The sequence below is a fragment of the Gouania willdenowi genome, chromosome 3 (assembly GCF_900634775.1).
Source record: "Gouania willdenowi chromosome 3, fGouWil2.1, whole genome shotgun sequence".
NCBI classification, from domain to species: domain Eukaryota; kingdom Metazoa; phylum Chordata; class Actinopteri; order Blenniiformes; family Gobiesocidae; genus Gouania; species Gouania willdenowi.
Genome location: NC_041046.1, coordinates 25897352 through 25912395, shown reverse-complemented (window position 1 = coordinate 25912395; position 15044 = coordinate 25897352). Strand labels below are relative to the sequence as shown.

At 37.2% G+C, this 15044-nt stretch overlaps 1 protein-coding gene across 10 annotated transcripts in view; it reads left to right on the top strand.

The window, feature by feature from the left end:
* The window catches only part of mybpc3 (myosin binding protein C3), a 49172-nt gene that overhangs the window by 28518 nt on the left and 5610 nt on the right, over nt 1-15044 (top strand). For all 10 annotated transcript variants that reach the window (XM_028440717.1, XM_028440724.1, XM_028440704.1 and 7 more), the window contains 9 exons: nt 1391-1495; nt 1609-1797; nt 7196-7330; nt 9758-9925; nt 10091-10179; nt 11440-11635; nt 11758-11897; nt 14098-14257; nt 14367-14503. In XM_028440717.1, the coding sequence (XP_028296518.1) occupies nt 1391-1495; nt 1609-1797; nt 7196-7330; nt 9758-9925; nt 10091-10179; nt 11440-11635; nt 11758-11897; nt 14098-14257; nt 14367-14503 (1319 nt within the window). The remainder of the gene's footprint in view (nt 1-1390; nt 1496-1608; nt 1798-7195; nt 7331-9757; nt 9926-10090; nt 10180-11439; nt 11636-11757; nt 11898-14097; nt 14258-14366; nt 14504-15044) is intronic.

The window sequence follows — 15044 nt, the reverse complement described above, 5'->3', positions numbered from 1 at the left end:
ATGAATTAAGTTCATTTTGTTTCATTTGTCACAAATTTCGTGAGATTGGGAACAACAATAATAGTGTCAAATGCTAATCTGCTAATATGGTATTTCATAATGAAAAAACAGTGAATGTGTACATGATTTAATATCATCCAGCCATAGTATATCATACAATCAGAGGTGTAAAGAGTACTGATACGTTCTACTCAAGTAGAAGTACTGTTACATGATTAAAATTGTAATCAAGTACAAGTAAGTCAATACATAAAATACTCAAGTACAAGTAAAAGTAGCTCAATTAAATAGTACTCAAAGTAAAAGTTACTAGTTACTTTCACCCCCACATTTATTTTTGGTAATACATCTTGCCACGGTTCCCTTGCATACAGTAAACATCTCATGTATAAACTTAAAAAGGAAGGGATAGAATCTTGCATAATTTACCCTTTGATTGTTTGTAAACATTGTTGGGCGGGGCTTAGCCTGGAGGTAAACCATCATAGATATATACAAACGCTACATGACTTACTTGCGCATGTGCTATTTAAATAACCCTAACTTGCTCAATTTTCAAACGGCAAGCTGCAATTTCAACATGTATAAAAATCCTATGTCATACCTACGTATATTAAGGTTTGTAATAAAGCAAACCGTCTGTAAATCTGTCATTATTTCATCGAGTTCAGGGTATTTTTGTTTAAGCTGATCACTCACCTTCCAACAGCTACCGTAGAGCGCATCAGAATGTCAGAACATCAGTTGTCTGAGGTAAGATGGCCGCTGTTGAGCTAGGCTGGCGAATCCCGCTTGTGTCATCCAGTGTTTATATATATATATATGCTTTAGCCAGCGGCGTTTCTTGTTTTTTTTTTTTTGTGACATGGGCCATTAAGGGAACTTAAGGAACTTATCTTATTTTCCACAAAGGCATCTGTATACAATAAAAGGTTTGTCAAAATGTACAATTCAATTCAAAATAAAATAAAAATGATCAGGCTCAAAGTATAGCTACATTAATGAACTATAAAACATGCTCCAAGTGCCAAGTGTACACAACACAATAGGTAAAAACCACAACCTGAACCGTAGACAGTGGCTGGAAGTTGATCAGAAATGGCACGACTATAGATTATGAAGAGACCATGAAACGAAAATAAAAAAATCACAAAAATTAATTATTTACTCAGTAAAGGTTGGGTGTAGAAATGTAATTGATTTATTTTTTTAATGTACTTAAGTACAAGTAAAATTACTGATTTAGAATTATACACAAAAAAGTACAAACACCCGTAAACGCTACTCAATTACAGTAATGTGAGTAATCCTACTTTCACCTCTACATACAGTGACTAAAGCAGATACCATGAAAAGAAAGAGATTTCTAAATGGATCATATTTTCACCAGATGTTCCCGATCCTCCTCTGGCTCCTAAAATCCTCAGCGTGGGAGAGGATTCTTGCGTGGTTCAATGGGATCCTCCTCAGTTTGATGGTGGCCAGCCAATCATTGGTAAACATTTTACAGTGACATATACAGTATGTTTGTTTGAATGTATTATGTATGTATATTATCTTTGATCCCTCTTTTATTCTTCTGACTAATAATGATATGTTTGCTATCAGGTTATGTGGTGGAGAGGAAGAAGCTGAAGAGCTACAGGTGGATGAGGCTGAACTTTGATCCTTACACTGACACCACATTTGAAGCCAAGCGGATGATTGAGGGCGTGCTGTACGAGATGCGAGTGTATGCTGTCAACAGCATCGGCATGTCACGCCACAGTCCGGCTTCTCAGCCTTTTGTGCCTGTCGGTGAGTTTTTGTTGCTATTATTAACAAAAAGCAGCTCTGAGAATATGATAAAGAAGAGCATCAGCGTCATAAATCAGAGTGATACACTGGCCACGGATACATTATGTTATTTAATTCTGACTTAGTTAATTCCGAAAAATTGAATTCAGAATAAAGTATTCCGAATTGAGGTTTACATGGAACACAGGTTTATTTGGCTGTATCTAATTCCACTTGGGGTCTGGGGGTTGGGAATTTTTCTGACTGGACAGGGGACGAACGTGACGTATTTATCGGGAAAAAAAAAAACACACAACAAACCACATTATTGTCGGCTACAACATGGAAGACCACATAAGAACACAATAACATACTGTTTCACTTTGGTCAGCGGAGCAGGAGAAGAAGATATGAACTAATCAACAGTAAATAAAGCCCTGGAAAACAATAACCAGGATTACCTATTTTCTCCCTGGTAAAGATAGTAGCTCTAACAACTGGTACAATGATAATCTTGGTGATATTTCAGCCTGTGCATGCAGTACGGGGACGCATTTACCCTATGTCCACATGTTGCCTCCATTCATCCACTCTTTTCATTATATCCATGTCTTCTAAGGCTTTTATTAAATAAATAGTCTCGACTCTAGTCCAGGCCACCATCTTGGATTATGTCGTAACCGCGCGTCATCGCGACTGGCCGAGCGTGCGCAAAACGACATGAATTAACTTAAAGCGGAATTTAACGTTTACAAGATAATTATTTAATTCCGAATCAAAATCTGAATAAACCAAACTAATTTGGATTCAAGTTTTATTCAGAATTACATTTGCATTCAGAATTAAGTGTTTACATGGTCAATTTTTTACTTTTACTCAGAATTAAAGGGCAATTAACGCTCCCATGTAAACGTGGCCATTGGTTGTCTAAGCGAAGCTGTTAGATGACGTTGGCTGTTTGTTCATGCCTGGTTCAGTCAGCCTCATATTTCACTAAGGTCATGGCGACTGGTTGACCTCCGGTCATGACAGAGCCGAGTCATGTTTCCTGTTTGTTTGTTGCAAATGCAAATATGTCTCCTACAAATACACAAACGACATCAATCATGAATGAGCCATCACTTGACCACATGAATCAGATGAAGGTGTCACCACTGCACCGTGAAAACAATGTAAATCAGAGGAGATGTGGCTGCAGAATGGGTGGAGCAGATGACTCCTCTAAACTCCACCTCAGATGTTTTCAAGTCCTATTTTAGTCAGGATTGCAATGACAAAATGTGTCGCACATCACTCTATATTTTTGGGTAAAAAGGCATCAAAACGTCATTATGTGAGTAGTTGCTGGAGTGAGCATGTGGAAAATATGCACGCTCAGAGAAAACACTGTAAAGAACTGCAACGTGTGAGTTACTTCATAGGTACTGTATAGACCAAAGGGCCTCCAGTTAGAAAAGCACTTATTAAATACTACATTTTCATGGTTTCACTTTAATTAGAAGGTAAGATAAGAAGAAAGGCTGGCAGTAACTTAAAAAAGTAGGAAATGTTGGTGTTTCAACATGAAAATTGTGAAAAGGTGTGCCACCCTTTACTGATGTTATATTGCCTCAATTTTTGGTACAGATGCCAATAGGAACAAGGCAAAATTTGGATAAACTTTTACTTATACCATCATATTGTGAAAGTCATAAAACTGCATCGGCGATATTTAACTTTACTAAGTACTAACCACATCTCTAAACCAGATGGGGCTCACGTTGGTGACTGGGCCACCTGAGGGTACCTCACATGGTTCATGCGGGCTACTCGGTGCCCACGGACGCCGTGTTGGTGATCCTTGGTGTAGAAACTAATAATCTTAGTAATACATGTCAATAGAACGTTCTCTCTCAGGAATCAGATTATTAATCAAAAGACTGACTTATCTATGTGGCATTAAACAGGAAGTGTGTTCCCAACTGAATAGGAGACAGATTGCTCAGTTTTATTAATCAAAGCTTAGTGATAAAGGAATTTAAACTTTTGCCTCGTGGAAAAACAGACCTGGGTCAATTTCAATGGACTTGGTAGAGCTCTGTTTGGAAGTTTTGTGTATGTATGTTCAACAACACTCACATTTTAAAAATCAAATTTACAAATTGCTTATTCTTAAACCCAGTGGTACAGTGTTTCTCAATAGGAATACATAAATGATCAATCAACTTGATACACCCAAAGAATGGTGGGAAGAGGTCTTTGGTTTCCATATTTGCATGTATTTTGCTTTTACAATTCCAATGTCTGTAACAGTCTAAAGGATTAAGGACTTGGAGTTAGATGAGATCTCCTATACATGTAAATTTGATTTTCCTCAAATGTATTTAAGATGGCAGTTCCGTCAGTATGTCCAAATAGCCAACCACTTGAAAGACAGCTGATCAGAGAATAATGTGTGGAATCCCTCTCTATAAATAATGAGCTGTAAAGCAGCGTCCCTGTCGCATTGGCCTGCTAAACACAGAAATGTTCACTGCTACTGTGGAGGCTGCTGCAGGACACACAATGTTACCACTGAAGCAAAGACAGCGAGCAAGAAGAGGAGACAGTGAGGGAGGGGGGAACGAAAGTGTCAGTTAGACAAAAGTACTGAGAAGAATAGACAGTCACATACAGCCTTTGTCCTCAGTTAGGAACAGGACAGCTGCACATAAACAGAATGACTAAACCAAAGCTTCCAAAGACAGCTGAGAAGAAGCCAGTGGAAGAAAAGAAAGAAGAAGAGCCACAGACAGAAGAGAAAAGCAGCAAAGCTGAGACAGAAGCTCCTACTCAAGCACCTCCACCTGCTGAGGTCCAACAGGATCAGGAGGCCTGCAGAGAACCAGCAGCACCTGAAGATGTTTCTCCTGCTGTTGAAGAGGGAGCTTCAGTGGAGAATGTTGCCCCTTCAGCAGAAGAACTTCCCCTGGTGGAGAGCGGTCCTCCTCCAGAGGAAGGAGCTGCACTCCCGGCAGAGGAAACCGTTGTGGAGCCAGTTCCGGAACCAGAACCAGAACCAGTTTGCAGTAGGCATCACTTAAACCAGATCATTGCAGCTACACATTTAAATTACTTGAATAACTAATAATTTCATGAATGTACAATATTTGACTTATGGATGCATGGTATCTTTTCCAAAGGTAAGATAGACAACATTAGTTTTAACCATTGGGAGGCACTAGGTTCGTTCATATATATATATATATAGATATGTAGATATGTAGATATGTAGATATGTCTACCTCCTAAATTCTAAGAGAAGCCATGTTATTAAAAGGCCCTGTGCATCTTTTTTTGTGTTGTTTTGTGGTGGGGGAGGGGTTGTTTAAATTTTGTTATTGCTCATTGCTTTTTCTTTTTATATTTTTTTTTCTATATTTGTAGACAACAAGTGATACTGAATTGTTGTATTGTGTGAGTATAATTGAAATTTGTCTCACTTTGAAAAAGTGACACAAATAATACAATAATTAAATGGAGTTACAGTGATACAATAATACATTTTTGCTTTAATAACTTAGTGTGAGTTCCGTCACACACAATGCATAGCCGTTCTGATTTGCTGTTGTTGATCTGTCATAATTCAAATTGTTTTAAGTACTTCTGTTATAATAACAGAACCAGTGTTTATATATATATATCATAGTCATCAATCTTTGTAGTGATAGGAACAGTATAGATGTTTTGTTTGATTGGTTTGAAAAGGTTCAAACTCCAAGTTTAGGATGACAATAACTAAAAAAAATAATTAATAATATGTAAGAAACCTCAATTGTTATGCTGATACTTTCCAGTAGTGATAGGTTTCTTTTTTTTATTATTACTCATCAAGAATTTGATGACGAGTTCTTTCAGTCAGCGGTGAACTCTGGGTCAGTCAAACAGCTCAGATTTCCTTGGATGAAGAAGAAGACACTTCACACACAGGCTTAAAAACTAATAATTGGTTTTATGAGTGTTAATCCATACAGATATTTAATATTGAAATGAATGTAGGGTTTAGGTATTCCTATTAGCGCCATCAACAGGATTAAGCAGCCTAATTTAAATTAACTCAAGAAGTGTATTAGATGAATTGATGTGAATTCTGACGACTCTTTTGCAGCATCGTATTGTTTACTCAGAAACACCTCGACTTCACAATGACACACGTTTCACAGTGACTCTCGTCTATTTTAAACAACTCGCCGTTGTCAAACTGAGGGTCATTAATCATATCAGCGCAACATTTTAACAGCTCGGTCAAGACTGAAGGTGGCCAGTAGAGTGGTCTAAGTGTCACCTGATGCAAATTACTCGTTTTTTATGTACAGAAGCTACTTGGGAACTATTGGAGACTCAGATGACAGGTTAATAAATACTCTGAATGTCATTTACTGCAGTAACAATGTGTGATTAAGTCATTGTCGGTACCAGGAAAGTGTTTTATTATGTTTCGTATTTTCTGTACGTTAAGATTAAGCTGGAATAGAATATAATACAAAAACTTTATTACACATGCATATAAAGCACACTTATGAAGGTTGTGCGTTCCTGATATTCGCAATAGCAGGTTGGTACAACAATATTCGTATTAACCAGAGGTGTAAAGACCATCGATATATGCTACAGTACACGCTTTGATTCTCTTTGTAAAAAGCGCTATGAAGCCATTATTATTATTACTTAAGTATAAGTACTGTTACATGATTGAAGGTGTACTCAAGTACAAGTACAAGTAAAAAGTAGCTCAATTAAATAGTACTCAAAGTAAAAGTAACTAGTTGTGGTAATAAATCTTGCCACGATTCCCTTGCACACAGTAAACAGCTCATTTATAAACCTAAAAAGTAATATTTATCTAAAGGCATCTGTATAAAATATATATGTCAAAATGTACAATTTTTGAAAAAATAAAATAACGCCAATGAATTCAATTCAAAATGAAATGAAAAAGTATAGCTACATTTATGAATTCTAAAACTGAGAAAATAACCAGCATTGAATGCTGTTTCGGTGTAATGCATTACGTTTAATCTGATTGGTCGGCTGTGATGTGATGCATTTGATTGTTGTCTGGTCATTTCATTTTTTGTAGTTTCACAATGTCTGTAGTTTATTTAAAAGAATAATTAATAATTTACTTAGTAACGGTTGGGTGTAGAAATGCAACAAATTACTTCTTTTAAAATGTACTTAAGTACAAGTAAAATTACTGATTTAGAAATATACTCAAAAAAGTACCCATAAAAGCGACTCAATTACAGTAAAGTGAGTACTCTGGTATAAACATGCTCAAACATGGGCTAAATTTTTTTGCAAAATACATTTATTGATATATCACCTGCAAACCAAATATGTTTTTTAATTTGATACATTAATGTTCTAACTGACTAACAATATATTTTTCCTGCTTCAGCCCCTACCAGTGAACCTCTGGGCCTACGTGTGGAAGACGTCAGCGACACTTCCATCTCTCTGAAGTGGCGGCGGCCTGAAAGGATCGGCTCGGCTGAGCTCGAGGGTTATGGGGTCGAGTACTGCAAGGAAGGCAGTAAGTGTTGGAGCCAGATGTCTGCATGTCTATGATATGAGAGGAAGAGTTTTAAAAACATATACGCACACACCCAATAAATGATAAGGTACCAGACAGAAATAGTTAGAAAGTGATTTCATCCACTCACTGATTGCTTTTTTTTTTATTAACTGAGTTTTGTGATAAGGCCTGCTGGAAGTAACCATGAGATTATACATTATGAGTTCATAAAGGAGCGTCCAGTGTAAGCCGGAGATAGGCACCGGCAGACCCCCGTGACCCTGAAATACAGGAACAAGCGGGTCTGAAAATGGACAGAGTTCATAAAGGGTTGGATATGTCCAGTAACAACACTCATGTAGGCTCTAGCAATGAAATAAAGACCTCATTTAAAAAAAAAAAAAGTCATGAACTTTATAACTACATCTCAATAAACGAAGAGCGCACGAGCAGTTAGAAACATGCTATCTTGTTTGATATTACAGCAATGCTAGGGTTGTACTGATACTCAATACCATGAACCACAGTACAATACCACCGACATAATTGTAGCCTACATCCTAGGTTCCCAAAGTGGGGTACGGGTACCCCCAGGGGTACGCAAATTGTAATAGGGGGTCCTGAATGAAAATTAAAAACAATGACAACATTGGACACTAGAATGTAAATAGAGCAGTTAATGTTATTGTCAATGCTATTGCTAGGCTAATGCTAGGTTAAAGCTCATGCTAGGTTAATGTTAATGTTAGGTTAATTCTAGGCTAATTTTATTGTTTTAATGTTAATGCTAGGTTAATGCTATTGCTAGACTAATGATAATGCTATGTTAAAGCTAATACTATGCCAATTTTATTGCTAGGCTAATTTTAATGCTAGGCTGATGCTATTGCTATGCTAATGTTAATGCTAGGTTAATGCTGTTGCTAGACTAATGATAATGTTATGTTAAAGGTAATACTAGGTCAATTTTAATGCTAGGCTAATGTTATACCTATGCTAATGTTAATGCTAGGATAATGCTATTGATAGGTTATTGCTATTGCTAAGCTAATGCTAGACAATACAAATATTCTATTTATTATTATATATTATTCATCAACAGGATAGGTAAAATTCACTGTAGGTCTGTATATGATATTACATTATTATGTTTAAGTGTGCAGGAATAGGGGGTAATAATGGCTATGTTAAGGGTCTCAACAGGGGATTTTGGGTTATAGGTTAAAAATAACAGATATAAAATCACTATGTTGTTCTAATATCTTGTCAAAAAAAAAAGTTAAGAGCAGAGGTGGATAAAGTACTTATCTTTATGGTTTGAGGAAAGGTACAGATACACCTTTTGAAAAATTACTCCAATACAAGTAAAAATAGCTCAGTCAAAATATGAATCTGCATAAAAAGGGGAAGTAGTAGTGAGATACTTGACTGAGAGAATATTCTAACCCAACCTAGACATTTGGGAGTCATAATTGACTACAAATTGTCTTGGAGGCAACACATGAATTATATAAGGACAAAAATCTCAAAAACACTTGGTGCGTTATACAAAACAAAATATTTACTTAATTGCAATTCCTTGCTTACAATTTATTATACTTTGATAATGCCATATATGACGTACTGTGTAGAACTCTGGGGAACCACTTTTAAAACCATAATCAATGTTTTTGTTTTATTGCAAAAAAAAAAAAAAAAAAAAAGCCATACAATTGATAAACAAAGCAGGATGTCATCACCACACACATCCATTATTTGTTAAATCAAAACTTATGAAATTTAAAGATATTGTTTATTATAAAATAACATAAATAATGTTCAAAGCAAAAATAAAGAACTCTTCCACAAGGCGTTAAAAAAAAAAACGTCACACTACGGATCATTTCTCCAATAGCAAGACTCAATGAAGATGTCTGTCTGTCACAATATATTTTAGAGGGTTATGTGAAACAGTAGATTTATGTTTGTGTTTTTTGGCATTAGTTAAATGTTGTATATACAGTACAAGAAGGCACATGTGTATATATGTATTTATATATTTTGCAATTTGCATTTGCATTAGAAGAAAGGCTTTGTTAAATGTGTGCATTTCTCTTGTGTTTTGTATGTAACTTACTTGAATATAATTTATGTTCAGCCTGTTTCAGTCTTGGTATATACATTTTTAAATTGTGATTTATGTTTGAATATTTATGTTTGAATATTTTGTTAGACTGAAACAAACAAATGAACAATAAGCATTCGTTTATGATGAGAAAAAAGCATGTGTGCCATGTTTCTCCATGATCATAATCATATGTGTACAACACTGCCTCCTAGATGGAGTCTCAGGTACTAATGCATAATTCATGTTAAGAATGTCCTTGTTGGTAACAAACCTGTTTTCAATCTGTTTAAAAATTATTTTGGGTCATTTGAACATGCTTTTGTGTTTTCTAATGACAGCTGATGAATGGATACCAGCAATTGAGGGTCTGACTGACAGGACAGCCATGATAGTAAAGGGCCTCACCACCGGAGACAAACTGCAGTTCCGTGTGCGGGCGTACAATATGGCAGGGCCTAGTGCCCCTGCCATTCTGGCTCAGCCTATCACCATCAGAGAGATAATGCGTAAGTATTTATAGGTACTTTGGACAACTTACTGCTTCTAGGTTTACATTTAGGCCTTGGTAGTGATGGGAAAATGGTATGTTTTAAATAGGTGAATGATCATTCTTTTACAATAAACTCACCCTTTCTTTGTTTATTGTCTCTTCGTTTCTTTGTTTTTCACAGAGCGTCCCAAAATTTGGCTCCCGAGAAATCTTCGCCAAACACTCATTAAGAAAGTTGGGGATACGGTCAATGTTGTGATTCCCTTCCAGGTAGAGTGTTTAACTCAGTGGTTCTCAAACTTTTTTGGGTTCAAGTACCCCCTTTCTCTTATTTCTGAATCCAAGTACTCTCTTTGTCCGACTATAGCATTTTGATCAGAATACTATGAAAAACAACTAACACATTCTAAAGAATCCCATTGTAAATGCGTGGAATGAAACAGTAATTAGTGCCTCCTGAATAGATTTATTTCTGTAGTTTATCATTTTAACTAAAAAAAATATTATAAAACAATATTTTTAATGCTTTCGTTTGTTAATTTTCCAATTTCTCTGTCTCAAGTAGTGCCATCGCATACCCCCATTTGAGAAGCACTGATTTAATTTACAGCAGATATCTGAATTGTAAAATATTACATTAAGTCATGTACTTAAGTAATTCAAACAATATATCATGACAATGTAAAAAAAATAACACAGAAAGTTAAAGAAATGGTTTAAAAGTGATATTCAAGTCAAACAGCTCCATTTATGGGCTTTGACATAATGTGAGTTGATTTTAATGAAACAGGCCTTAAGTTGAATTCCCCATATATACTGTATATGCAGTGCTATGTGTACCCCTACTCCAAATGCTGCATGTGCAGCCCAGTTTAAGGGATTGTAAAACTGTCATGTAAATATATCTATATTGACTGTTTTGTGCTTGCCAACATGTTTTCCTCATTTTTTTCTGTGCTCCTTGGAACTTCAAACTGATGTATTTTTGATTGAACTTTATTTCCCTAACCCTGAATACATTTTGTCAAGTTGTAATTAAAGTTCAGAAACAAAATAAAATATAACTTTTTATTTGCATAGGATGGCACATTGACTGTTGTCCTAAAAAATGTATTTCAAAAATCCTAGTCGGTAGCATGACCAATTAAAATACAAGTTGTGATCACCATTAAATACTGAAATAGAGCAGTGTTGGTTTTAGTCACAGTCACTACAATTCTATAAATATTTACAAGCAGAAATTCTCCCTTTGCTCCCAATGCAGAACCACAAGTTCTTCCCATTAGTTCTACTCATTCACACTAATATGCTGCTTCTTCAAAACTAACCACTAATAAGTACTACATCGTTTTTTATTTAGTCTAAAATGATTTTGTCAAGTTCTTTTCCAGTAAGTGACAAATACTGACGGAAAATATTGGTTGATTGAATCATCTAGTTAGATAAAGTACATGATGTATTTTTGGTTCAGGGATTAAAACATGACAAATGTTAACTGAAGCTTTTTTCTGTGTCAAACTTGGTGATTAGGGTAAACCAAGACCAAAAGTGACTTGGAGCAAAGACGGAGAGGTCCTGAGTCCCCAATTTGCCAGCACAAGAAACAGTGAAGTTGATACGATCCTCTTCATTCGTAAGACTGAGAGGAAGCACTCTGGGAAATACGACCTCCAAGTGCAGATTGAGAACGTCGAAGCTATGGCGGCCATCACGCTGCAGATCGTTGGTAAGAATCAAGACGGCACAGTGCACACAATGGCCTCGGTCTTTGTCAAAAGGTGCTGCTTGATAGCTGTCTTAAAGGTTGTGGATGGATTATCAGAGTGAATAAATCTCCTGCATGGTTAGATCTCCCAGGGTCTCCTCTGGATCTGACGGTCTTGGATACATGGGGTTTTAACGTAGCGCTGGAATGGAAACCACCCAAGGACAATGGAAACTGTGAAATCGCTGGTTACAATGTACAGAAAGCTGACAAGAAGACAATGGTGAGAGCTTCCAATTTCTTCTTTGTATTTCATTCAATTAAAAATTAAAAGCTCTGCTATGTTGGGGGCTAAACCCTACAGAGAATACCTATGAGAAAAAAACATAACCCTTAAGGCAGGCCTACACTGTGCAATTTTTGACCCATTTTTTACTTGTGCGCTATTGTTGGGATTGTGTCGACTCTCAGCTAAATTGTGCATAGTGTAGTATTCATGGGGTCACAAGAAGCGATTAAAACCTCACGACCAGCTCCCGATCAAAAATCTTGGTCGCGCCTCGTGAGGACCGGCTTACCTCAATGCGCTGTAGAATTGACGGAGCGTACTGACGAGTCACTTCCTGGTCCATCACATCGTCGCCTTTTCTTTTTTGGAGCTCTTTTTGCCGAGATTCGCAAATGTCTATCCACTTCTGGGTTCTTCTTCTGTTTTAATGATGATGCTTCAGAGTTCTTCTTCTAATTTGTACGTTGCATTTCCGGAAACAATACCCCGACGTGTCGTGTATGGACGTACAGTTTGAGCAGTCAGATCGTGTCAGAGTGTCGGTCCGTACGGTGTGAGAACATGAGTCATGAGCAGCGCACATTCGGACTATTGAATGACCTGATATGTAAAGCGCTTTGAGACTGCTTCAGTGTGGTGATAAAGCGCTATATAAAATCAAGTCCATTTACCATTTACTCTGCAATTGAGTTGCACAATTTGAGCTGGAGCTGAGTACAATGTAAAAATTGCACAGCGAATTTTGGTCAGTAGTAAAGGTTAAAAAAGTAATTCAAGTTAATTAATCACTCTAAAATTCCTCATCTATTTGCAAGTTACCAATTTAAATTAATATCTTTTCTGTCATCTTTCAGTACATCCAAAAAGTGCCATGTTACATTCTTGTTCCAAATTAATTAAAGCCCTTTTTCACCCCAAAGTTCTACATACAAAATCCATAATTAATCTTTTAACTAAAACCATTGATCGTGAGGAGTCAACCGTGGTAGAGGCGTGTGCCCCCCTGCCATGGAATCTCCCACTCTACTATGATCAGAAACGATGGTGTCAACGTAATCGCTGCTGAGGCGACGGTGCATGGGAGCGGACGGAGCACCATCTCAATCTGAATCAAGTAAAAAGTGACCATAAAAAGCTGTAAATGGACTGATATGCAGACGTGGGACAATGAGGAGGAGACTTAATGTAGAGATGGAAACTCATCCATTGAAACTGATCAGAACACGTGGAAATGCACAGAAACCTTTGGTAACAGGAGTACAGCAGCCTGCCTACCTGCCCGTTCAGAACTAGTTATAAGCATCTAGAGACTTGTATGCTTTTAGGTTTTCTTTCGTTTATACACTGGGTTTTTCTATTAGACATGTATAAATGTCTGACCATTGAACATCGAGCCAGGAGTGCACATCAGATAACTGCGTGTTTTCGGGAATGTTGCATGGGTCCCGTAATCGTTCACCTGTACTTTAAGTGAGTTTCCTTAAATAAGCAGGTGACAAGCTTTCTACATACTTTGAACTATTTGAGCCTTAACAGCAATTCATTCATTCATTGCCATGTTTTTCATTTTTCAAGCGTATGTAAACAACATGGTTTCTGCACCGAGTCTGAACGCGCATGTCAGTCACGTGTTTGTCCACATTGAAAAGGGTTATTGACAGGAGCTTCAGCTGCCTCTATCCTCCTCCTCAAGCTGCCATTAATAACATCAACCAGGAATGTCCCAAACTAATCCTAGTATGGCCTTGATCTGCTCTGGATAGTCAGCATAGTGACACAGGTTCATTGTTCTCACCGTGGCTGAATTGAATATTAAGTTACTGTGTATGTGTTTTGTGTCGGAGAAAACAACAACGAGAAAACACACAAACTTTGAATTCTGTGCCCACAATTTTAGCCGTAAAGGTTTAAGAAGATGTTTTAACTGCCAAACAAATAAATACAGAGAATTTAACTGAAACATATAATGGGGAAAAAAATAAAAAAATTAAAAAAATTAAAAATCGACCCAGCATGGATCAGTAGTCATAAGTTATTTGTGGCAAATATTCTACAATCACTGGATTCTGTTTGAAATGTGCAAACGATACTATTCACCTCGGGCACATCCACATACTGTACATCTGTGCTCCGTAGAAAGCAAAAATAATTACAGAATAAATCTTTGAGCCTTTGATGTGTTTTCTACATGAAGGAGTGGTTTACAGTCTTCGACCAGTACCGACGAACCCACTGTGTTGTGTCTGACCTTATCATGGGGAATGAATATTTCTTCCGTGTCTTTGCCATAAACCTGGTGGGCTTCAGCCCAGAGCCATGCTGCACCAAAGACAGTGTTTTCATACCGAAAACAGGTGAGGGCACACTGTGAGCCATCCACTGGACGCATTATTCAGTGTATGAAATGAAGATAATTTCATGTACGCAGGGAAGAGAAACATTGTAATGTGTCCCTCTGTTTAGGTATCGTCTACAAACCTCCCTCCTATAAGGAACACGACTTCTCCACGGCTCCAAAGTTCACCCATCCATTGGTGAATCGCTCAGTTATAGCGGGATACAACGCCACCCTCAGCTGCTCAGTGCGGGGCATACCCAAGGTACTTAGTTGTACTAATACATTCTTAAAAAGATAGTTTTAAAATGCAATGTAACACACACTCACACTTGCTGACATTTAGGGCATGTACTACAAAGCTGAATTTCCTTTTATCATGCTAACTTTCAGGATTTATTCAAGGTATGGGTTATGCCCAATTTCCACTGCACTTGAATCTGCAGCAGAATGCTGGGGCCCTCTGCAGCAAATATGCAGATTTTCTATTTTTGACAAACACTGGGAGCAATTGGAAAAAGATAAGTACATGCAGGACAGGAATTAGTGCATAGACAGAATAAAATATCCAGATTATTTTCAAAATAAAATACTTCCATCCATTGATCGAGGTTACCCCTGGCAGAGGAAAACACCGACCTTCTGGGGCCTCCAGAAAGCCCATTTTGGACTCTATGCGAAAACCGAGTACATGTTTGGACTCAGAGGAATAAAACCGTTCTGCTGATACTACGTTTTTGACAAAATGAACACCTTTTTTTGGCCTGAAAATTGTGCGTTTTGGCTCTAGCGGGCGCTGTTTGGAC